The following is a 26,256-nucleotide window of genomic DNA, read 5'->3' as shown; positions in this document are numbered from 1 at the left end:
TTTCCTTTTGTTCAAGATATTATTGTTACTACTTTTTCCACGACAGAAAGGACGTTTAAATATATCTCCTCTTTTCCAGTACTTATAGTGCGCTAATTAGTGCCGTTTCCAGCCAGTTACCTGTGCGGCCAGGCACCAGCTGGGGGTGCGTGTGGGGAATCACCTGCCCCATCTAGTCCCGGTCTGCGGAGCGAGCACCAGGACGGGCTGTTCTGGTCATGGTGAAGGAGACTGAAAGACCTAAAGCTGAAATTTTTTGGCCCCTTGTTGAGTCTTTAGAGCTCATGCTTCCCAAAATATTTTTTGACTTGGAAAGTCAAGAAGTGACTTAATTGACGGTAAATACCAAACTCTTCAGTGCCATTTTTACATTAATAAATTTAAGAGTAGGACTGCGTGCTTAATTTGCAGAGGAATGTTCAGGTTCATCATGTCATGCATATTGCGTAATTAATTCCTGCTGTTTGACAAGGTGGGGGTAAGGGAAGACCAGGAAAGGAAGAATTCATTAGTTTTGTTTTGTTTTCTTACCTGTTTTGAATTTTTTTTTTTTTTTAATAAATGCTATGCAAAAGAAGAAATCAATTTCGTAACTTAATTTGTAGAAAGTGGCAATTTTTTAAATGGAGAGTTTAATTTTCACCGCTTGGAAAACCGCATATACTTGAGAACAAAACTGCCAGCTGAAGTGCCGGGCCAGGAGCGCCGCAGCTTTGGTGGCGCCTGTAGTTAAAGTCCTCCTCGGTGCTACCACGCGGCGGTGGCCGGTGCTCCCCGCAGCAATGTGCGGGGCTGTGCGTCTCGTCCTTCTGCATGAAAATAATTTTCTTCGTTCCGCTGAGGAAAAGCGTGTTTGTACGATTGTACAGAGACAGATTTGAAGAGAAGTTTAAATGCTTAATCGGAGGAAAATAAATCACTGTAAATCGCGGCGGTGGAGCAGGCGTGTGCTTTAGGAGGCGCGGGGCTGCGGGGCCGCTCGCCTGGCCACGTTCAGCACCGCGCTCGGCGGCCGGTGCTCCCCGCCCGTCTGCGCCGGTGGCTGCGGCGGGGGGCGCGGGCGGCCGCGGGGCGGGGGCGGTGAGCGGCGGCGGGCGGGGCCGGGGAGGGCGGGGCGAGGGGAAGCGGATGGGCGGGGCCGGGAAGGGCGGGGCGAGGCGAGGGGAAGCGGGTGGGCGGGGCCGGGAGCCCGCGTGCCGCCGGCTTGGGCCCGTGCGGGGGGGAGCTGCAGCCGGGCCGGGGGCCGGGGTGCGCGGGGCAGCATGGCGGCGCTGGGGCGCGGCGGGCTGTGGGTGGGCCTCTGCGAGCAGCGGGGCGTCACGGGCGCCGTTATCTCCCGGCGCCCTCTTTCTTCTTGGGGGTGTCCATGAATTAACGGGGGGTTGATCTGTGGCAGCGCTGAGTGCAGCAAAGGCAGCCGCGGCTCTGCCGTGCGTTGAACGTGCTGATGCCCGTTACGCTGAGGGGAAAGGCCGCACGCACCGGGCCATGGGCATCGCCAGTGGGATTGTCTGCGCTCACCGGCGCTGCCGACCCCCGGCGCTGCCCGCCCCCCCCGGCTCGGGGAGGTGGTGCTGCGGGGTGCGCGGCCCCTCAGGAGCCACCGGCACCCCCGGCCCCTCAGGAGCGGCGGCCGTTCCGCCTCGGCGCCGGTTTCAGGGAGAGCGGCATGCAGGGGGCGGGGGGGGCAGTGACAGACCCCTCACTAACGGGGGAAGAAGGAAGGTTGCGTGGGCTGCCGTGGTTCTGGTATTTCCAGCATTTGACATCATGGGGGGCTTGACAGTGAAGTGCGTGTAGTGACAAGGACACACGATACCGCCAGGGCGGAGGGCCACGGGGCCTGTCACGTGCGGGACGCGCCAGCGAGGACGTGTGCGGCTGCGCGATAACCGCCGTGCGATAACCCCTGCGCGATAACCCCTGTGCGATGACCCCGTCGCTGGCGCTGGACGTGTGGCTGTGTGATAAGCCCCCGTCACTGGCACTTCCAGGTGCTGGAGAGCAGCGAAGTTGCTGACAGACACACTCTGCTCCAGACTCTCATGGTAACAGACCTCCACGTCTTCCACCCAACCATCCCCTCGCCTGTCTCTGGGTCCACGTCCTTCTCCCCTGGCCAGTCTCAGTCCTCATCTCGCCCATCTGTCACCACCCTCCTTGGTGCGATCTGTGATCTCCCGGCACCCTGAGCCCTTCCACAGCTCCCGGGCTGTGTGTCACAGATAACACCCACTATCTTTTACCCATTTTTCTCAATGACTGCTCAGTCCCCAGCCTCCTTGTCCCTCATTCACTGCGCCTGTTGTTGAATCCACATTGTACCTTTTGCCTTTGAGTAGGACAGCCTAAGCGAGGAAGACATTTAGCGCTCCGGAGGACAGGCTTTCTGCTTTCAGGCCCAGCTGTACAGCACTGTGGGCAGTGATAAGGCACTAAGACCCATTTATTCTCTTAACGTGGCCCTTTTACACAAGAAACCCTTGGGAAATTCCAGTTCAATTTCACCAAATCCCAACTGAGCAGCTCCAACGTTCAAATTTGCAAGGGGCCTGGGAAGATTATTCATACAAGTCACAAAAGCCACCACCTCAACCACCAAGCTGAAGTTCTCCTTACCACCTTATTTTTAGTTCCCTGCTTCAAACTTTGAGACTGTTGCAGACCTGCAGCATTTTCCCATTAAGTGACCAAACTATCACAGAAGAAATCTTCGATAGTTACTCACTGTGGCCCCAGAGGATGGTGTTTAAAGTTTGACAAGGTTCTCAGCAATTGGAAACGTGGTCTTATTAAAGGAAACACCAGGCGACCTGGTGGCGGGAGCAGGCTTCCTGCGTCAGGTGCGAGTGGAGGAAGATGAAGTATTTCCTTGCAGAGCTCTGTAACTTAAGGCTGACATATCCTTGAACAGAAAGGATCCTGGATGTAAGCCTTCCAAAAGTTTGTACTAATAGTTCTCCCCCTGTCGCTAGACTTTCTCGGCTGGAGGAAGTCTGTGAACACATCGGTATGTGCAGTGAGTGCTGGGGAAAGAGCAGCAATACGAGTCCTCATATTGCAGTAGGTAACTGTCATTAACAGCATACTTAGCACAGTGAATGAAGAACAGAATTACACAGCAATATGGGAATTTTCTGCCCCTTTCTCTGTTCTTTGCCATGCAGCAGGAGCTTCTTTTTTCCCTGAGTCAGGCTTACTGTTGGGTGTGAGCATCGCAGGGCTCACCTGGTTGTGGTGGCTTGCTAATACATCTGCTTCGAAGAGATGCCTGGTTTGCACACTGAAAGGATGAACTGCTGCTCCTGTTTTCTGTAATTCTGTCACAGAGAGCAGAAGTTCACATGACTGGTTTAACTTAAGGGTAAGTACAAGGCAATGTGTTTGAAGGAGACAGAAAATGGAGAAGGGACTCTGAATCAGCTGATTTGTATTTAAAGGCTTTATTCTGCTTGCTCTCTCTTTCTAAAAATATTTTTTTTTTCTGGTTTGGAGAGATAAGATATAAATGAAACCCTGGCAAGAAGTGCATAAAATCTGACAGATGAATAAATTGTACTCTCAGAGCTGTAAGCTTGAAAAGAACATTGCAGAGATAATGCATGTGCTTGGCTTGACAGAAGTCCCATCCATTAGAAATATACCCCTATGAAGATTGATCTGAACTTTTGAGCTTTCAATTGAATAATTGCTCTGTGGGATTTGAAATATTTTGAATTATTTAATTTCCCATTCACTGAAACTGAGTAACATTGCAGTTGGTGATTTAAAACGTTGTTGAATTAATTATCACATTTTGTTAAAATTCTCTTTTGTCTTTCCTTTGTCAGTTTTTTATTTCAAAGACCTCAGCTAATGCAGAAAGCGTATCATCCCAACAGAGAGGAGACATGAGTCAGAGATTTGTCAGCTTGAATGGCCTTAGACCTACTTATGCGGGCTAACCACTGTGATGCAAGTCTGAAGTGTGATGTTACTTGCATATTAAAGAGCAAGACGGAGAAAGCTAAAGCTTGCTTCTTCTGACCCTCTCTGCTACAGCCTTTCATGGAGAACAGGTCAGATTCATATACACAGAGCTGTAATAAATTACCTAAACCTAGCAGCAAAGAAAAAGGTGAATTCAGGTACTCAAATGGGGGTGAGTCTGAAGGCGAGTTTTATAGATGACTGCAGCAATCTCATGGTTGTCTTGAGAGAAGCAGGTGTGTGTCTCCATCTTCCTTCACAGCCACCCACCTGGCTGGGCCACTGTCAGGAGCTAGGAGTGGGGAACTGAAACAGCTCCTGCCAGGAAGGACAGCGCAAGCCTTTATGCTGGCTCGGTTAAAGCCATGCCCTTGGACTACACGGGTTTATAGGAAGTCTAATACGATGCTACACACAGTATAAAAAGGATACATGAATCTGTTGTTCCGGCATCTTTCTTCATTCACTTTAGAATTCAGCCTTGTAAATCTAAAGTCTCCTTAAATTTTAGTAATAGTAGTTACTTAAGTAAGACCAATATTTGAATAACAGCGTTCCCCATGAACGTACACTCCACGTGTGACTTCCAAATAGGCAAGCGAAATCTGTACACAAAAAGCCGAGTCAGGCCTTTGACAGAGACTTGCGCTCCTACTCCCTGATGCACCCATGCTCCGAACAGAACGGGTGCTGCCAGCTCCTACCCCTTCCAGCAGCACCACATGAGCTCCAGTGCAGTATTTTTGGTAAAAGCTGGTTCAAATATTGATGCCTCAGACCACAGGCAGTGTAAACACCTACGATCTGCCTCATCTCCAAACTGCAAACCAAACACACTACTCATATTAAAAGAAGAAAGGCCTGCAGCCATGCATTGGAGAATACGTGATAGGAAAGGAAATTACACCTGCCAAAGCCTCTTACGGTGCAGCATGTTGGTCTCTAACATTTCAAATTTCAGCTGAAGACAACTTTATCCCTTCTCTGGATCATCTGGCTTATTTTTGTGTCATCCCTCCAATTTTATTTTTCTCTGGCATAATTTATAGCAAGCTATTTATGGGACTAGAATAACTGTCGTCTTGGAGAAGGAACACAGTTCCTCCTGTATACAATGCGGGTTAGAAGGCTGTTAAAAGGTTCCTGTCCCAAAACAGGTAGCAGTATACCTACAGATGAAAGGTGAAAAGATCTGTTTCTTACTTGAGTTTCTTGCCATCCCCTATGCTTGTAATGAGTAGTCTTAAGTTTAATTTCAGGATTCTGTCTTCTTTCTGTTTTGTTTATGCCATGTTGTATACTAAACACCATCAATACACTCAACATGTTCCTTTTTTACATGGACTTCCTATGCCTAATGTTGATGATTATTTTTAGATTATGAGTTATTGCTGTCATATAAATCCCCCAAGACACTGGTTTTCATGTAAAAGGGTAAGCACGTTTGTTTTGTTACTGCACTCATCTGCACTTCACTGCACTGGAGCAAAATTTATTTCAGACAAATGGTTCTTACCTATCTTTATGTATCCTTTTATACACTGTTGATTAACTTGAAACATCTTGCAATGAGAGAGAAACTCAACAGGCTAAACAGCAACTACGTCCCACAAATCACCTATCCTTGATAGAATAAGGCATATTTACAATTTATTCAGCAGTGTTTGGTGATTGTATCTACTGAAAAAAACAGCACATGCTCATCACCTTGATACTTGCAGGCAGATTCAAAAAAAATCTCAGCTCAATAGCAGGTGCCCACATGAGGGAAAAAGCAATCTTACCCTAGGATTCAGTCCTCAGATTAAGCACCACCTGCTGTTTTTTGAGAGAGGAGTTATGCCTGGAACACTGCACTTGCATTGTGTCTGCTAACATCAAGGCTTAGCACAGGACAAAAACATCATGAATTTAGCAGAAGTACCAATTCAGATAAGTACAGGCTCAGCTGTTGCTAAATTGGCAATTATAACTAGATAGCCTCTGCTCCCCCACCATCATCATTGTCGGTGCTGGAAGTTTTGTCTCAGTTCAGTGAGTATTCTGTTTTGGAAGCTCTCATTTGTCTTCTGTTTGACAGCTTACAGTGATTTTGTTTAGCTGTACTGATGAACTGCTGGTGAATGGAAAAAGCTCCAACCACCAGAGACATGAGGATTAGCCAAAATCTACAATTCCTACACAGCTGGAAAATTGGGAGATTAACTATAAAAGGACTTAACCAGAATGTAAGATCACATCATCTGAAATACTGCATGTGTTTGGGATTGAAAATCCATACCTGACTATCCTTATCTCTGACCTTTAAAAGTAACTTTCCAGCACAACCATAGCCATGGGCAGGAGCAGCAGGGGCCGGAAGAAGAAAACAAAAGTGCTGGCAAGTCCTAGTGTTTTACCTGCTGGGGGCCTAGATCTGCTTTAAGATATGCAGAATTTTAGAATTCCAGCATCTGCTCTAGGCTTACATTGCAACCACAGCTGTGATAAGGAGAGATGATCTTGTTTTAGACATGGTATGAAATCTGTGTGTCTTTTCTGCCAAGCAGTTGGTACGGTTCCAGAATGCTGCTCTCATTTACATCTTTTGTTATTTTGCAGACTCTGATGCTAACCTGGCCTCTGGAAAGCTGTTGTGCTGTAGTCTGTCTTCATTTTGGTGTTACAGGCTTATAAGGCACCCCTAAAGATAGATTTTAAAATAAAAATATTGTACCTGCTGGGGAAAAAGAAAAAAAAGCTCACGAAGCTCGTTCAAGAGAGACGAGTCCCAACCCCACCCTTACTTGAAGCAGGTAACAGCTAACTCGGCTGTCTGCACTTCGGCTGTGCTTCCACCGTACAGCGATAGCAGAGGGCACCCTGTGCCCTTTCTGCCTTTGACTCACGGGCCTTTCCCCTGTCCAAGGAGAACTGGGCTTGGCTTCCCTCCCGGAGGAGGACGGGCACCATTCTGCCAGCCTGGCTCCACTGCAAAGTCACGACTTTCAGGTCAACCCAAAGCTCTGTAGTTGCCCAGTGCCCCAAGAAAGGACCCCTGGTGCAGGTATGCAAGAAGGTGGCACCACCTCAGGTCTGCAGATCTCTTTTTTGTTAAGCGTCGTTAAATATGGGAAAGAGGCTCTCAGCCCAGCTCCGAGCTTTCTTCCAGCAGTCCTTACACCTATCCTGCTGCTTGCGCTGGGAGCAGGTTATGCCTACTGCCTGGATGAGCTGTTAGCAGCAAGGGGTGCTCAGGCCCCAGGACAGGGGCACCTGCTGTGGACTGCAAGTGTTTCCTGTGGAGGCAACGGAGCCTGAAGCATCCGGGTCTCACCCAGAAGAATCCTCTAGCATCCAGCAATCACACAGAGCAGGAACGGGCAAAGTGCAGTACAAATCTGAAATACCAGGTGGCATTATCTGTGGTTCCTTCCATCACAAAGTTGCTGTGTGCATCTGCTCACCCAGCAAAGACCATACTTGAGCTGTGTAACTGCACCTTAAACCAGCTGAAATTTCATCTGCAAGAACATTTCAGCTGTGACAAATTTGTCCAATACGCTTGAGAAATCCCACTCCTCCATTGGGATTGGCGAGTTTATGTTGTCAAGTGGTTGCTTTGTTTCTATAGATAGATAAGGGAATTTGTCTGTAGGACTTTGGGACTGAAAAGAAGTGACCCTGCCGTCATTGCCTGTAGCATCTCCCACGCTTCAGTCACTCGCTGATTTTGTTTCCTCAAGTGATTCTTCACATCCTCTAGCTTTTCAGCTATCTTCAACCAGGTGAGACCCCTGCACAAGACTAAGAGAAGCGTTTGAAAGGCAGGATGGCCAATACAGTACACTCTGGTATTTTGCTTGTTTTGGTATCAGTATTGAGCCAAAAAGCAGATTTTGGGGTGTGTGTGTCTAAGTACAAAATGATTATAGATGTTTCCTTTTTTAATGCTAATATACTTTAAAAGACAAAATTAACTACATGCACTACTCAAGACATAGCACCAAGTTCACTTGTTAGTAGAATTTAATTTCATTGTACGTTCTTCCCATCCTTCTGCTTCCCTACCTACTGGACAGCGAGTATCAAGTCTTGTTACTGCATTTGGATAGCAATACTGTTCGGCTGCTCCACAAGTTAGTTTGTAAAGAAAGAGACCTGACTTTCAAAAAAGGGTTGTTAGAGAAAAAAAAAGATATTTTCAGGCCATCTATTTACATCTCAAAAACGCAGTAAGAATCTGCTTTTGGAATACAGGAAATGTTAGGATGCAAAAATACACCACTCACTTTTGGAGTCTGCTTACCACATGCCACATAATTGTGGTGTATATTGATTTATCCTAATTACATGTCAGTATATTTATTTGCTTTCTGACTGGAGCAGAACTGCTACATACTGAATTCAGCTTGCTTATGGCTTTTGCGCCTTTCCTGTGGTGCACAGTATCACAAACCTTGTGCTTTTAGAAACAGAACCAGAACAAAACTAAAATACATGATCCAAGCTGCACATCATGGCTGGTGTATAAATACTCAGTTTCACCTGGTCGTATTCATATGTATGCAAATGTGTTTTAACATTAGCTCAGTGGCTGCCATTCATAAGAACATATTTTAGGTGCAAGAAAAGGATGACTTCGCTTCCCAGATTATGATTATGCAGCTGCTGGAAGGGATGAATTCCAGTCTATACACTGCTTTCTAAAACACTTGTGTTAATTTGCTCCTCAGTAATATCCAGATGTAACTAATTACCCTGTAATGAGGCTCCTAAAGCTGACCCTCTAACAGGCTTTGGAAGATGTCCAGCTTATTACACGGAATGATTTGGCTTGACTTTCCTTGAACTCCTCATACATGGATGCCATAAATGGTCGTGTTCCTCAGCAATGATGCATCCTAAGGGTGGTAACAAGGACAAACAGGATGACTATGGAAGACATTCTGCTCGTCAACGGCAGGTTTGCAAAGAGTTACTTACATAACATCTGAACGCCAGCTGCACTCGATGAGGACTTTGGCTATGGTTTTGACAGTAAGAAGCTTGCAAAGTTAGTTAATACATGCATCTCACACAGTTTTGGAAGGTGTCAACAAGATTGTTTCCCATTCTAACGATCTCCTATAACTACACAATCTGCAATTGCAGTTTTCCACACAGGGATTTTTCCCGATCTTGGTACTTCGCTAAAAAGACTGAGGCACGGAGAGCTCACTGCTACAACCCCCGTGGCATTGATCTTTGCTGAGGACGTACTCAAGATTCATGCTTGGTCAAGAAAGACCCCATGATGCTTAGATTTTTGAGGAGACAAGATGATCCCTGGCATCTAGAACAGTTTCCATGGTGCGTCACTGGAATCACCTCTAAAAAGTCTCCACAGATGCCACTCGTAAAGCTGGTTTATGTTTTTCTTGGTCCTAATCTGTAGATTAGGTCAAAATATTTCTGCGGGCTGCTACTGACTGCACTCAAGTGCTATATGAGGGGATTCAATCACACAGTGTATGTCACTTAGCTCAGCAAGAACTGAAATGCTTTGAGCAGGAGTTGCCAAGAGGAATGTTATGGACTGTCTGATCACCTACTCCAACTCTATCCAAAGTAGCTTCGGACCTGAAGGCTCAGAAATACACATACATTTTCTGTCATTGGGCGTTTAAGTAGCTATATGTAACTGTTCTAAATGTATTTAAAAACAGAAAATGAGTGTAATGAAGAACACCACCTATTAACCAGAGCTTTCGCTTGTAGGCTTCTTTAGAAAGGCAAATAGAACAATTCTGTTCATAAAGAATCTACAGCTGAACAAAGAAATGCCAGTGCCCATGCTTCTGCAAGCAGCGGTGAATTTACTCCTTACGTCAGCGCGCATGGGAAAAGCAGCCTAGTTACCAGTAAGGTGGTATGTGACATAAATACATAGCACAGTTCTGTGTCTGCGGTAGGAGACGGGGGGTTGTAATGTGGGAAGGTCAGTTGCATTGCGTGGTATTTAATTCATGCCAAGTGGAAAGCACTTTCATTTTTGTAGTCACAATTTAACAATGCTCTGGGGTAGAGAACCCTGCGGTTAAAACATACCACTACTTTTGAAAAAGAAACTACCCGCAGAACAACAAAACACTGCTTTGCATTTTAAAAGGTACCAAAGAATTTAAGAAAAAGCCGAAACCTTTGTTTAATGAAGTACAGACTGAATTATCCTTATAGGTTAGCAACCATTTTCTGTGCCCCCCTCAGAAGTCAAAGAATTGCTGTGGTGTCGGTTATGAGAAATCCCTCCAGCCATTCACAGCCTGGTACTGAGGGAATTTGGTCCAAATCACAGGCTCAGTATGTCAAAATGACATTTTTCTACCTCTGAAATTACTTCCAGTTTTTATTCCTTCAATCCCCCCCCCTCCAAAAGGCTTTCATCATGTAACCCACATTCCATAAAGCTTCTGCAATGCTTCTCATCCAGCGGGAGTGATTATTGTTATGTACATTTAACTAACATCTGTCTTGGATTAGAAAAAAACAAAGTAACAATCCTTGAAACTCAAGTGTGAATATAGCGGGGAAACAGGACTTCCCTCCAGCACCGGGGCCTTGGTTGGAAGAGTAATGCTGCAAACCATGACTAGTAACAAACTCAGAATTGCCTGTGGGATCTTAATCTATAAATATGCAAGGGAGGTAAGGTGGTAGAGATCTTCTTCTGTCAAGTTACTCATACGCTTGTGAACCAGCTATCATTTTGCTGCAGAAAACACAAAACCTCTTGATTTTCATCAAGAAAGTTTTTGATCTGTGCTACCTTATATATTCTACCTTCTGTTTGTGAGAAGCACCTGGAAAACTGGTAGGGGGAGGCTCTTCCAGAGATAGTGGGTGGGGGCATTAGCTTCTTGTGATGATTCATGGCAGAGAAATGACAGTTACTCACAAAATAGTCCTTAGGCATAAGTAATTGGTGTTCCTTTACCAGCTCCCATTAGCTACAGCTAAGAGTTACCGAGCTGAAGTAAGAGTGGAGGAGCAATTCAAAAACACCCAAAACATCACGCTGTGCATGCCATATCACAGACTGGTCTGAAGGCAGAAGTTGCTGCCTTTTTTTTTTTTTTTTTTTCTTTTCTCCCCCGCCCCCTTCAATAAGCATACTACTTCCTATGGAACAACTGCTTAGGCAATTGCTTTTCCATGGCTTAGTCATCCAGCATTAAATGAGGTGCTGGCAAGATATGTTTTGACAGGTGCTGCTGAGCTGTTCAGTTGAAGCAGTTTCAAGTCATGTCTGCTATTTGCTTTTAGTAATTCTGGAATGGATTTTTTTTTTTTTCTACTGAACTACTTAGTTTAGTACAACCAGAAATAACTGCTTTAAGCTCACAGTATTCAGAGGTGCAAAAGCAATTAAACATGCAGAACACATGAATAACTAACTGGCAAGAATGGACAAAGGCCACAGATCTTCAAAACTTCTTGAAGCACAGGGGCCATGATCTAATGGAGAGAGTTCATCACTGTTTTTTTTCACTTGCAGTAATATTCTCTTTGGACACTTGTCTTGTGACTGTTGCCTTTCTGGAAAGTGAGCTCTATTACTCAAGCTCTTGAATAAGGCATTGCAATAAATTAATAAAGCCGACCCTGGACTTCTATAAATTAGTAAAGCAGAAAGAATCTGAATGGTTGAAATGCTGGGCAAACTCTGGCACAAATACTTCTAGTTTTACAGCTCATTCCAGCAGAGCAACCTGCTAAGCAGCAATGAAGAAGGAAGTCTTGGCCTCAGTGCCCACAAGAATTGAACCAACTCATTAAGGAACATCGCCTTCTGATTTCCCCAGGTTATGCTGGAATTTATTGAAACAGACTAAAGTGGGCATCTTACCCCAAACCACAGCAAGTGAGACAACACTACTGGGAGACAATGTGCCTCTTCAGTCAACAGGGTTAGATGATGGTAAGTTTGGGTACTGAGGGGCTGTGAGGATGAGGACGTACAGCCAGATTCAGTGGTATATTCCAAGTATGTATTTACCTCATTGAATTAAATATCAAAGAGTATATGTGGTTTCTTGAAACAGTTGAAATTTCGCCCTTCCTCCCCAGAAAACCCAGGTAGAAACAGTAAGAATAAGTTGTCAATAAGTCATGGTAAACGCAGGGTCAAGGTCACAGGTTAAGGAAATGGAGCTAAGTCAGCAAGACAGCAACAGCTGAATTCCTCAAATATCAAAGTGAAAAAAATTTAAGGCACTTAGGTTACTGAAGAAGAAAGCACATAACTAACACTGCACAGCCTTAATATTTTTAGGTCATCTTAAATACTGCCTGCACCAAATTTATGTAGTTGACAAAACTGTAGATTGATCCTGACAGTGTGGAGTAGCATGACAGATTAAACTTGCCTCAGTCCTAGCAAGAACCATTTTCCAGTATATTGCTGTTCACATGTATGTACTTATCTACAGCCAAGAAAACTTTCAGTACAATTTTTTATTTACATATATATATACACAAATATACTCAAATTAAGAAAAACTTCGGAAAATTCCAGACAAATGGTTCCCATAAGCAGTTCCTCTCCCAGGCTAATGCACTAGTTAACTGTCAACTTTCTCAAAGTTTCTTACAATCTAACAAGTGCCATCCCAACCACATAGCCACACATCCCTCTCTTTTGAGAAAAAATAAGAGGAAAATTCAGGTGAGTAACACCTGTGTGCCAAAGCAGAATCACTTCCATTTTAATCACCCTTCAAAACTAGAACATTTTCTCAAACTGCACAAGAACTAATCAATAATCAACTGCTTTTTGGGTTTGGACAGTAAGTTCTGTGACTTTGCAAGGGTGCAGAGGAAGGGGCCTGTCAGTGAGAGGACAACTGCTAAGACTTTTTCAAAATTACCTAGCTTTTACCTATGATCCTATCAACCCCACCCCAGCATGTTTTTTTGAAAAACCAAACAAAACCAGCAACCAAAAATCACATCAACACAAAGTTTGGTAGCAGTTGCCAACCAGAAAAGAATTCCAAAACCAGACTCATTAGTAAAACTGGTAGTCATACTTCAAAATTGCAATGTGTTAGCACAGCATTTCTTAGGAGAACAGATAACATGGCTGTAGTCAATGATGCATTAAATGACTTGGCTAAGCTCTTCAAAAAATAAAAATGCAAATAGAAAGTGCTAAGGACACAGAACATTAAATACAGGGTTCCAAAAGCAAGACTGGTGCAACAGTAAATGGATCTATGACGTCTGTAGTTCTTCTCCCAGTTCTCTCAATCAGTAAAAACCACTATACGAAATGACATATTTGTCTGCGGTTAAAAACCTTCCCAAAAAGCAGCTAGTAAAATGCTGCTCCAAACAACCCTCAAACATCCACTCCATAAACTTGTCCAAGTTCCACAGTATCCATTTTAAAAGGGGGAATCCTCACAGCTGCCATGATAAACATTACACAGCTGAAAACCTAAGAACTGTCTCCTCAAAATAGATAATTCTGACTCAAGTCAGAATACCTAAGCATGTCTTTTTTTACAAGTACAGAACTACTCTAAATACTGGAGAGGCCTTAAACAGCTACACAATTGGATCCTCCTCTGACAATCAAACCAAGGCAGACAGCTAACCTCTGAGAAACAAATCCAGATGAGGAAGGAATTAAATACTTCAAACCAGACAACTCATGGACATTGTTACAAGGAAAGAGGATGCAGGAAAGAACCCCCATTCAAACAAGAAGTCACGAGAAGGACAATAGGGCTCCGGAGAGGAGAGAGAGAAGGGGAGAAGCACCTCCTGTATATTTACATAATCACAGCTCTCAGGTAATTTGTGCCTTTATGTTGATGTAATAGAAAGCTAAGAGAAACTTAGTTACAGGTAAGAAAGTACACTTAAAAATGCTAGATAACATTTCCTATTCCTTGTTCTGAAAGTAATGGGACATAAATTAGCCATTAGGAGAAAAAACCAAAACAAACAACTTCCTACAGCCAATGTTATCTTTCTCAATGAAGAGGGATCAGTGTATTCCCCAAATAAATGCTGCACGTCAGCCAACCCAGAGATACGTAATAACTCCCAACCCTGGTTCTGTATTACCAGCAGTTGTTTGTGTTGCAACGATTTCTTTTGCTTTGCATGTTTGAGAAATGTATTCCCCTACATCATTTATTGATCACTAGAGAGGAAAAGAAAAAAAAGATAAGAAACATAAATGTAAGTTTAGAGTCTTAGAGTAATTATTTCTTCATCCCCAAGATATTTCTTTAGCTATCAACCTAGAATTGATTATATAAATTCTTAGATATACATTAAAACCGAACACATTTTTCATTCAGAAGTTTTTGCTACAGGCTTTTGTTCAACTGACAAAATACACTAGGGAGCGTAAAAAATATTTATTCAACCTAATTCAATGTAACTATAATTTGCAATACTTAAAAACAAGATTTACAGAGTAATGACCTTCTGCCAATCAGGTGAAATCATTTTATCATCCATACAGTTATTTTTATAATTTTATTTTTACAATAGCTTTAACTTCCAGAGGAGACAATTAGCTTTCCAATGGAACCAGTTTCAAACCCACTAGTTTCATCATTCAATTCTTCATAAGACTTTAAAAACAAGTAATAAATTGCTTGGAAATATATACAGTGAAGACCACTGAAAAGCTGTTTTCTTGAAATGAGGAATTCTGTAAGAAATACATATTGTATTGTTTCAAGACTATCTTACAGAAAGCAGCAACATTCAGAGGTTGCTACTCTATTTAGAGTTTTGTATAAAAGTGAGCCCACCAAGACAAATATAATCAGCAGACTTACAAGATTATAGTAATTCTTCAGTTACAGCAAGAACCTCAAAAGTATTTGATATTGATTGAATGTATAATTTTCCGTATCTGTATAGTTTTTGAATACTAGTTGGCCATTATATACACTTTTGTACAGTTCTAAAATATTACATCTCGGTAATTAAGATAAACATACTATAGAAAAGGTACCATATTTTGAATTTCTCAAACATACATTATTGCAGTCAAATATGAAGTCCATTCTGCATTTACTTTTCTGGTGAAAAGAAATATTTACTTATGAGTAATTCCACTAAAAGATGTTTTAAACCTTTCTCCATGCATTTGACATACTAATATGAACAAGAAAAAAACAAAAACCCCACAACTCTGAGAAAAACAAACAAACTGTTGTTAAGAAAAAACTTCAAGTACTCAATCTAGTTTAGGTCTGGTATGAGTATTAAACGGCCATATTATGTTTGTCAAAATTTAACTTAACACCACAGTTAATTTCTGTTGAAATTAAGTTTATGAATACATCAGACAACTGAAGTGCTAATGTCTCCCTCAGCTGGCTCCTTTGAACATACAACAGTAAAGCTTACTGTATAAATAAACGTAGTTTATTACGCATTTAAGATTTATCCTTCAGTCCTTTACAGAATGGAGCCAAGTTGTCTTAAGAGCGTTTAGCCTGCTGGTTACATCCCACGCTCAGATTAGACACCCAAGGTGTAACGTGGCCCGTCCTGCCAGTCCTTCCACTAGAGCTGGTATGGGCAGAAGGGAGCCCAGTCCTGGTACGGAGCTCATTACGCACCCAGGTCTGGAAGTTCAGAAGGATGCCCTCATCTCTCAGTTTAAGTGTAGCTTTAGTGACCAGTGTTGTTTCCTCACACTTCTACTGCTCTTTGTACTTGTACAGGTATTTACATAAAAGGAACATGAAAACTAAACAAGTGCTCCAATACTTAGCTACAAAATCAGCAACAGAAACTTACTTCCCCCATGTAATTATTTTACTGTGGAGGAAAAAAATGCTGTTGAGCACCAGTTACAAAACAGTAAGAGAGCCATGGGAAAATAACAACAGGCACTGCAGAAGATAGAACAGGACAAAAAAATATTACCAGTAACAAAATAGTCACCTGGAAGCCATGCTGATTCCAACACCTAGTACTCAGGTGGCTAAAGCTGACACAAGTCCTGTAGAGAGTGATCTATCTTCTGCTTTCTCTGAGCAGTCATTTGAGTATTTTACACTCCCTGTTTAATACCAGCAAAACCCAAGGAAATTGTTGACTGATGTCCCAGTTTCTTCTCATTGGTAATGACTCACATCTCCTTTCTAAAAAAAATTCCCTTCACTGGGTGAAATGCTGAACTGGATGATAGCAGTGGGTATGAAAACATGTACAGAAAAGGCATTTAGATATAGCCTACATTAACTACACAATTTTAAAATGTTCTTGTTCTGTAGTTGATGCCTTTTTTTTCCTCATTCAGCATACTGGCTCAAAGAAAATAATTCAGAACCCTGTTGCTCAACAGAAATACCCAAAAATAATGAAAGCCAAGTCACATTCTTAGGTTCAGTGATTGCTGAAAGGATTTACCCTGCCACAAGACAGCGCTTTATTGTATTTTAAGAAAAAGAAACAGGAGCAGCGACTTATCACAATTCTCCACTACTGTGCAGTAATGATGGAACCAATACAACATGGAAACCTGTTAGGTGAGACTGTATGGCATCTGGAGATCACAGCCTTATGCTCCTTCTTGCTCAGGATAATTTAAAATTTTGCGGTGAGCTTGGCGCAAATATTGCTGCTGTTTGAAGTAAACCTTAAAAGCTCCTTTTATGGCAACAAAGGCAATTCCACCCTGAAATAAAAAGATATTTTGAAAACCTGCACAGTTCAGTGTCATATCATTGCAAGTGTTCTTTTAGGAATTTCTGGTCAAAGAAGATTTGTTTTCTAATCATACAGCATTTTCTTTTGAAGTTTAGCTAATTAGGACAATTCCAAATGAGTATTTCAAAGCTTTCTGTCACAATGCACTATTACAGAGGTTAATGTTTCTTAAAGGGATTACATACCGGATCTATAAAACCTTTTGAAAGCTTTTATTTGCTTGGAAGTCTGACAAATATTCTAAAAAAAAAAAACAGATCAAAATACATCCTATTTAAAGAACAAAGTAAAATGCAGGTATCTATCTATCCACTTTCCTCCCTTCTCTGCCTATATATATACATGGCACAAGAAATAACACGAACTACTGTTCTATAATCAGACTGTCAAAAAGACCACTTGCCAGAAGCAAGTGTGGAGTGAAATAAAATCTGCTTTTTGTGAAACAATTTCATAAAGTTTTAGAATATGTTTATCTTAAGTCTTCAAAATAAGAAGAGACACTAAGAAGCCTTAAGTCTGCATGAATGGCTGTAATATCATTGTTTCTTCCATATGGAAGACAGGGGTGCATAGACAAGTTGAAATTGAAAACAGGGTCTGAAGTGACGGCCAGATGACCAGGGATACCCTCTGACCAAACTCTGTGTGCTTCCCCTTGAAAGGCTGCAAGCCAGAGAGGTTATTCACAAAGGAGAAGACTGTCTCCTCTTTGCCCTTCCCTCTCTCCATTCAGCTTCTCTGGAGTTTATTTTTCTCTCCTTAATAAAATAAGTAACAAGAGGATTCTCTCAAAGAATTAGCAAACAGAAGCTAGTATGAAGAAGCTGTAATATAAACCCCATTCTTCCCTTGCAGAGACTGTTCTTACAAGATGCTGGTTCCTCATTGCCATTATGACCCTTAATTACTGCCAAGGTCTGCCGAGTACAGTACCAGATACGAGTTTCAGCCTTGTCTTAAATTGAGACTAATTTCAGTCATAAGGACAAAGTTTCTCACACTTGATGCCTGTCCACCACCAAGACAAAAACCCTCTTCCCTTAATCAAATGCCACTCAAGGTCTAGATCAATTTATGTTCCTTTTTACTTTGCCTCCTTCCCCCCACAACACACCCCTTCATATTCCCATATTATAGTAATGTATGAAACAAAGAATACTGAATCTTACCAAGATTGTCCTTTGTAAATTTGAGTTAACACTGCTGAACATCAGCTTGCCAACTATTGTGGCAATAGTAGGGAAAACTAGAGCTCCGCATAGAATACGTGTAGCAGAGACATGATCTGCCAAGGGGTTGGCCTCTGCTGGAATACGAGGAACAGGACATCCAATGCCTAAAGGGATAAAAGTGGGAGAAGAAAAGATCAAATAGCCACTACCTCAAAGAGAACACAGAAACCACACTAGTGCCTACCCCCTACTCCATTACAAATCTATAGCCCAATTACTTTTGGGGAACTATTTCCTCTTCTCAGTGAATATTCTGTTTCCATTGAATGGCTGTATTCATTCTTACTTTCAAGTAAGACCCATGATTTTCAGTAGCTTGGTTTTGTTACTAGAGGCCTTAACTGAAACCATGCTCCTGCTCCTCTTGCCCCATCTTTCCACTAGGTATTATAGAAGCATAACCTAAATCAAGTAAACATAAAATAGAGGGAAGGCGTTAATCACATTTACTTAAAGGCAAAAGCTACTTGCCTATCCCCATCTCCTAAAAGCACAAATTCAAGCTTGGTGTTTCCTTTCAAATTTAATCATGTTACCTGGAAATATGCTGTTCAAAATTTGTAGCTTATTAGAGTATTTGCGCCACAGTCTGAGCACATAGTCCTCCCAACGAATCATCTTGCCCAATATTAGCATGACTGGGATAGTTGGAAGTCCAATCAAAAGAAATAAAGGATCAGCTCTCTCCATGACGTCAAGACCTTCTTTGTGACCCACAACCTGGTAAATACGTATATAGTTGACAAACATTACAAAGGCTGCAACTCAACGAAGAATGTAACTTCTTACTAAGAAGTCTAGTTTGTCTGGGGCTGCCCACACATTTTAAGTTAAATAAAAAAGAACACCGTTTTACCAAACACACTCAAGTTTTGCCTTTGCATCCTTGCTCACTTATCAAGCGTAATGCAGGTGAGCTACCAGCCCTAGTTTGCAAGTCAATAATCTTGCAGAGAGCTGTAACACAATTCCTTACTATCTCGAGAGAAGTTTCATGTGCTTCGGTATAAGTAGAAGCCTAAACATCTGAAATGGAGCAGCACGCTTTCCGAAAGGCATACAAGAACTTACAGTTTTAGAATGATTAATTCTACACCCAGAAATTGATTCGATACTCTTTAAAGGATACATTAATAACAAGTATCTCAGGATGTTTTAATAAAAACATTCTGTTATTTAGAAATATCTTATGCAACAAAGATCACAGAATGAAAAACTATTGCTTCTCTAGACAATGCAGGAAGAGGTACATTATTTTCGATTGAATGGAAAATTGAATGGAAAAAACCTGAAGTGTATCTTCATTTGTACCTTATTTTTAAATGTGGTTAGTGCCATGATTTTGAAAAGACAGTATTTACTGACATGTCTGAACTTTTCTACTGGCACATAACACATTCATTCTATCCACAACTGAATTAGCATCAGAAATACCTTTGTTTTCAGGCAAAACACAGGTTATGGGCTTGATATAGGAATGAACAACTACAACTGTAACAAAGGTCCTTCTAATTGTAGAATCTACGGAAACTCGCCTTGTAGTTGAACCAGGATAGCTGTGAACAAGTCTTTCCATAGTTAATAGCCTACCACCTGTCAGTGTTGGTTTTATATTTAAAAGGCACGTTCGCAAAAACTGAAGTAGGAAAAAATAAGTATTCTTTTCCCTTACAACTAACCATACAGTCTGAAGTAATTAAAAGAACATATATTAATTTGCAGAGGTTTGCATTCGTTGTTGATGAATTAATTGTACCACGCATGCATTACAATAAAAAAGTGGTAGGACTGAAAAATTAACATTTCAACTCTTTGAGTGTTACCAGCAAAATTTTTCCACAGGTGAAAGGTCTCATGTCTTTTCTGAAGAATTAAGACTACCCATTATTAATAGTAAAGTAGTAATGGCACCTTTTTTGTAAGAATAGAAGTGGGTTCACCAGCCCGCCATACAAAGGGCAGCCAGTTAAGAGTAGTAGTAAATCTTGTTGCAGACTGAACAGGCATACTTAGCTTTATACAGTATGATCAGTTAAAAGTGAACAGCTTTCTATCCACCCATCTTTAATTCACTTGTTAACAGCACTGAAAGTGCTGAAAACAGCTAAAGCATGTTTTAAGCCAAGGAAAAAGGAGTCTTAATGGATTTTTCCTTAGAAGACTGGCTTTCAAAGCTGGTAAGAAGAGGGAATACATCTATGTGTACCTGCATCACTGTCACAGCTCCGTATGTAACAGCTGTCCAGTATATAGAGCCCACCATTATTCCAGCTGCAGCAAATGGACATGCCTTTGAGATCAGTCGATCTGCAAGATCCAAAACGTAAACAACTGGACCTATGATAAAGGAAAAGTAAGATTTCAAGATATACATACATATACACATACACAAGCATACTGAAGAAAGCTCTAAGCATCTATCACTGATCAGAAAGAATGAACTTGGAAAACACAAGTCTGACATCCCACACATGTTGTATAAATAAGAACATAAAATTAAAAAGCTACTAAGCTAAACTTGTAACTTATTTCTACCTACCGTTTCATACACTGCAACATCTTTCTGAGATATTACTGTACTGGTTAGAGCACTGAATAATTTACCCACTGTAGATGACTACTATCCTTTGTGTTGAGTCATAATTGTTCTGTTGTAGAAACCATTTTAGCCTTAGTGGCTTTTTTATGTATTAGATACACCTGTTTTCAAAAAGAAAAAATACTGATTAGCTGTAATGTACTTCATGTGCTTATCTTTTAACAGCTGCACCTCAGAACTCTGTCACTAAACTATCCTGCTAGATAATAAAAGGCAGCACAGTCAATATGAAAGATTCCCTCTGCTGGAAGAGGCTGCGTTCAGTATTTTTAGAGGATAATCTTTCAAACATCAGAGGAAAAAACCCACCTATTCAGGATACTCTGTACCTTTGACAACAATGCATGTATCGAGTTTCATTGTTCTGTCTACGGACAACTGCACTTTCCAGACTTGGACAGAGCAAGACATTACACTGACCAACTTTGGGGAGGTAAACAAGGGCATACTTCTGCCTTGTCTTGGAGAGACAGCAAGAGCACCAGCAAAGTAAAAGCCAGAAGTTGAAGTCTGAAGTAAAAAAATGTCATCACCATGGTCTGATTCCACTTTACTTTGTCAACAAATTCTACACACAGACCTGTCCCCCTCCAGCCCATATGCATGAATAGTTCTTTTTAGCACCCTCCTACTTCTTCCTACCAAAAATCAGTGAAATTATGGAAGTTACTCTCAAAACCAGCCTATAGGCACTCTTCAAGTAACTAGTCCTCTTATGTCTCACATCACAGTTTACCCACTCCAGCTTATAATTCTTTTACTACATCGTAATTTTTTTTCTTTTTTGTTTGGGTGGGGGTGGGACGTGGGGTGGAGGGGTGGGGGCAGTGACAGGGAAGGAACGATCCCTTGAGCAATGGTGTTAAATGACTTACTGAAGTCCTGATACACTAGATGCACAGGGCTTCGACTAGATGAATTGGCAAGCTAGTTAGTTAGCATGGTTGGTTTTCTACACTGATCCCAAGTTGTAGGCCATTTTCCTCCTGACCTCCAATTAATCAATACTTGTTCTGACCTTACACAGAATTGAGAAGATCAGGTGCCAAGGAATTTTTGCTTTTTTACTTTTCCAAAGGTAAAGGTACTGTATTTGGCATTCTCCAAATATACAAAAATCCCTTTCAGTTCAATTCTTAGCTTTAATACTCCTAGTATGTAACAAGTTTATATTCTTAGTTTTTTAGGGTGGCAGTAACTTAACATCTTGTTCTCAAAAAGATAGTCTCTGAACCATCATATTTACACTCAATGAAAAGTTGTGCATTTAAATGTACAATCGAGATTTGAAATTCAGATCAGAAAGTTTGCATTAAACTTATGTCCACCAACCATGCCAACAAAATTGTGACTCCTGTTTCATGACTGACTTGGTTCTTCTCTTTCAAGAAGAGCTTTAGTGTGAATGCTTTCTAAACAACCTGTTTACTCAGCTCAAGTCAGCCAGTGAAAACAAGCAACAGGCACATCTAACTGAACTCATTCATTGTCATGTTTTATCAGCATTGTTATTCTTGTAAAACACTCCCAAATACATCTATTTTGTGGTGTGTTTCCTAACCTCCTTTAAAACAAACAAAACTAAACAAACCAGGGTAGGATTTTACATACTATTTGCATAACAGCAGAATCCAGAGACCTTGTAGAAGGACTGCAGCTGTGTGTTTTTTCTGCCATACATAGATATGTGTATGAATATCATACTGAGGAGTTGCAATTTAAACACATTTAGCTTTTATGCAGTCTTGACAGAAATCACTGTAAATATTGCCAAGTTATGTATCAGACCAGTGGGCAGTCCTACGCAACTTGGACAGAATATTGTTTACTGTACTTTCTAGCTTTGCTGGAACCTCAAGTTCCTAACCTAGTATGCATGTACTTCAAATTGGTTACCTTTGCGTGCATCTTCTAGTACAGCATGCATGCTTTGTTTTAGTAATAAGCTCTAGTTTTAAGGGCAGGAAGCATCTTCCTATGTGGCTTGTAAGACAATAAACACCTCACCAGCACCCTGCCTAAAATACACCAACTGATGTAAATTAAGTCTGTAGTAGCTGACAGTGTAGTATACAGTTTATTCATTCTCAAGTTGAGCATCCTATTATCAAGTAGGTACCAAAATTAAAGGGTTTCTGAAGAAAGAACAGTCTACTCAAAATACAAACAATTGGAACAAGAAGTTAGACGTAACTATTAATACAGTTGAACTTTCCAGGCTACACTTAAAGCACTTGGACGTCTATCAATGTGCTCAAAGTAGCAACAAGGTCACAACCGCAACTAGTAAGTGCACAGTAATTTACATATCCTGACTGTTTCCCACAGTCACTGAACAAGTTGTTTAGTTGTACCATTCTGAAAACTTACATATGTTTGAAGAAGGTGAACACCAGACTCAAAAAATCCATCATATTTGGTAAGTCCTAAAGGGCAACACAAAGCACTGAAACCTGCTTATACAGCTCAGTAAGGTGATACGGCAACAGCAGAAGTCTAACACAAAGTACTAACAAACTGCAGCTGTGATACGAATCATTTAAGAAGCAAGCTACGAAGTTCGGTACAGAACCTTGAGAAAAAAATAGAAAAATATTGTTCCAAAAATTATTTCTTTTAATTAGCCCTTTAGGAAGGAAGCAGTGAAAAAGGATGACAAATTAACTTTTCTTTAAACCTGGTATTAAGGAAGTGACAGGAAATTAAATATCGCTGACACACAAATTAAGGAAATAAAGTACAAAAATATTTTTCATTTTGTAGGAACGATCATGCTTTAACAGAGCTTTTTCTGTCAAACTGTTTTCTATTTATTAAACTGAAATAATTATCAAATACTTTGCTTACTTTCAAAATTGCAATACTATTTTCCTATTTAATAAAAAAAGTTCTCTGAGGAGAACAGCTAGTAAGAACATACTTGCTACCAATCTCTAAAACTGATACACACTTCAATTTGAAATGGAATTATGATTTTAAGAAGATACATCACTAGGGTTTTTTTTTCAATTGATGAATACATAAAAAGACACCCACTGTTACTTATAGAGGTATGCATTGATGTCTCCTAAAATTGATATTACTTGAAAACTATAATTGTAAATAAAAGAAGTTGGGTTAGGGAGTGCTCTTTCACAGAAATTTGTTTTTAGAAAAAACTTTCCAGCAGTACATTAGAGAATTCTTAATGTAAATAAGTTTCTGAACTATGATGTTTCAGAAGTGAGGAATGTTAGCATTTAGGAAAATTAGCTTTCAAATTAAGTAGGCCACAAATTGCAAGAACAAGTGAAAATGTCTGGGTTTTGTGTGCATGTATCCTCACCAAACTATAGCTGCTTCCCCTTTCTCCCACTGCCAAGACAAAATGCAATTGCAGCTTCCGTTACAATTTCATCATTTAAGATACAAGTAAATTTTAAACAGCTTGAAGTTTTGTGGTATCTAAGTATCCCGATATCAACGTTTTTCCCTCTCAAAGCCAATGCTAAATGTTATATTTCATGCCTTCTTTGTGATGGAGATTAAGATTCCTCTCTACCTTACCCTTATAGCAAAGCTGAATTGTGGTTGATAAATGGAAATAGCTTAGTAGGAAGTTTCATGCTGGTTTATGTTTCCTTGAAAATCAACAATATATAGTCCATATTTTTTTCCCTCCGTTACTTACTGTTCTATCATGGAATGAAATGTCATCACCTATATAAAATTCCCTTCACACCTTGATTTTGTTAGCCCTTATACTAACAGAAAAAGAGGTCCTGTCCCAAAGAACTAACGGTTCAAGTTATTTCAGCTGTTTCATTACAGAAATCTTGTTTTAAAGTAAAACTGCTTGTTAAAGAAATGCTGATATAGCATGTGAATACAAGCGTTTAGAGAATTTAAAGATTTTTAAAGTTTCCATGCCAACATTTCATTTTCTTGCCCTACTTAACATAACTCATAGTATATATGGGCAAGCGAGGCTTCAGTAACAGCAATCACTGCTAATTTAAATATATGCAACATACTGTGCAGTGTCCTACTCTGCTACTCAAGTAAGTAGACTCTGGAAGAGCATTTCCAATTTTTTTCTTTTGCCTTTACAAACATAGCTAGGGCAGTGCTCAGCAACCACAGACAACAACTTTGACTCTTGAATATAGGGCAATATTAACTTGGGAATATCTCCCAAAGTAAAAATATGTTTTTCAGGTAATGCAACAGGTTGCTCAGTAAGATTCTTTCTTCTGAATTTCTTTTGATAACAGTTTCTCTGCAAGCTGAGGGAAAAAAAAAAAATAGGATGTGTTCATGTGCTAGTATGTGGCAACTGCTGAAAGAAGTCACCCTCTGCTCAACAAGAGCAAAAAAAAAAAATCACATTAAGCATGAATTAATTATAGGTCAATCACCTATAAGACTTATCAATACACCCAAGCGGAACACATGCAAAAATTTCAGAAGGTAGTTAACTAAGCCCCCAAATAGGACACAAGCAGAATATGAAGTTATTTCTGTCTGGAAAAGGGAACAAGACAAGTTTTCCACAGAACTGATGCTCTAAGCCCCAAAACAGGGGAAAAACCCCCTAAGAACAATACAAAGAAACAACCCATTATGTTTAAAATTTAAAGTGATATATATCTTACCTAGCTTTGGAAAGACTATTAAATATTCTGCATTGCACTGAGGACAAGCAACTCTAGCAGTACTGTTTCCTCTTTGCTTTTCATCCACCCAGCGCTGCAGACAAGTCTGATGAACCCATTTCGTAGAGCCCCTGCACCTGCAAGGTCTCACCCACTCTGCTGTCCGATCATCCTCATCGGTAGCAAAGCAAACCCAGCAGCTTCTGTAATTACAGGAAGGAAAAAAGAAGATTTTTTTTTTGCTACTTTTACAATCTTAAAATAAACTTCCACATGTAATAGCATCTAGCTTTAGAAAATGTACACCTGGAGGAGATGATGCTTGTTGCTTCATTCTTAGTCACCAAAACCATAAGTATTTTTTATCAAGGTCTTGTTCTGGTATTAACACAGTATTACAGACAGCCAAACAACTTCTTTTAATACATTTTGAATTACTGATTTAACTTTTAGATAGTTTATACATTAAAAAGCATTGAGACTGTAGTTCAACCTTGGAATAATTCAACATATGAAACCCCCAATATATCTTTAGAAGTATCTTTTCCTTCTACAACAGACATTTTGGTAAGTTTTTAAAATTAAAACTGTAAGATCAATACAGTAGTTTGTTACTTGGGAAACTAACTCCAATCCACGTAAATGATAAACCAACACAAACGATATAACGTATTGCAAAACAAACTGTAAATTTCATTTTCATTTCAATTCATTCCCTCTCTGAAAAGGGAACATAATCGTTCAGATAAATCAATTTTGTAAAATGTGAGTTAAGTTACAAAGTACTTCAAGAATACTGCTATACCACTAGAGGAGGAAATCTCTGCACTGAAGAATTATCTGAATATATAAAATTCAAACATCTTCTGTAAGGAGAAAACACAAGATTGACAGGCTATGTGATCTGACCTGAAGAGAGCACACATCCTAGTAATTCCCAGATATCTGATCTCATGAGTAGTCCAGACTCTTGGACACCTTACAATTTGTAAAGGAAAGTAAAATACCTGATAATTTTTAAATTTAGATCCATATGTTGACCCAATAATTTATTTTTCTGTGAAATCATTTGCTAATTCCGATACTGAATATACTGACTTCTAGAGAA

At 40.5% G+C, this 26,256-nt stretch overlaps 1 protein-coding gene and 1 long non-coding RNA gene across 2 annotated transcripts in view; one reads left to right on the top strand and one right to left on the bottom strand.

Moving 5' to 3' along the window:
- Positions 1-7,233: 7,233 nt before the first annotated feature.
- LOC130154760 (uncharacterized) lies at positions 7,234-15,161 on the top strand. The gene is made up of 2 exons (XR_008823854.1): positions 7,234-11,908; positions 13,507-15,161. It is a non-coding gene; the product is annotated as an uncharacterized LOC130154760 (long non-coding RNA).
- MARCHF5 (membrane associated ring-CH-type finger 5) overlaps positions 14,349-26,256 on the bottom strand; it is a 30,131-nt gene continuing 18,223 nt past the window's right edge. The window contains exons 2-6 of the mRNA XM_056351182.1: positions 25,149-25,351; positions 20,122-20,252; positions 18,452-18,635; positions 17,853-18,019; positions 14,349-16,648 (exon numbers count right to left, since the gene is read on the bottom strand). Of these exons, the coding sequence (XP_056207157.1) occupies positions 16,532-16,648; positions 17,853-18,019; positions 18,452-18,635; positions 20,122-20,252; positions 25,149-25,351 (802 nt within the window). The 3' untranslated portion in view covers positions 14,349-16,531. The remainder of the gene's footprint in view (positions 16,649-17,852; positions 18,020-18,451; positions 18,636-20,121; positions 20,253-25,148; positions 25,352-26,256) is intronic.

Source organism: Falco biarmicus, chromosome 9 (assembly GCF_023638135.1).
Source record: "Falco biarmicus isolate bFalBia1 chromosome 9, bFalBia1.pri, whole genome shotgun sequence".
Taxonomy (NCBI): Eukaryota; Metazoa; Chordata; class Aves; order Falconiformes; family Falconidae; genus Falco; species Falco biarmicus.
The sequence above is the reverse complement of the archived record's forward strand: the minus strand, read 5'-3'. Positions and strand labels throughout refer to the sequence as shown.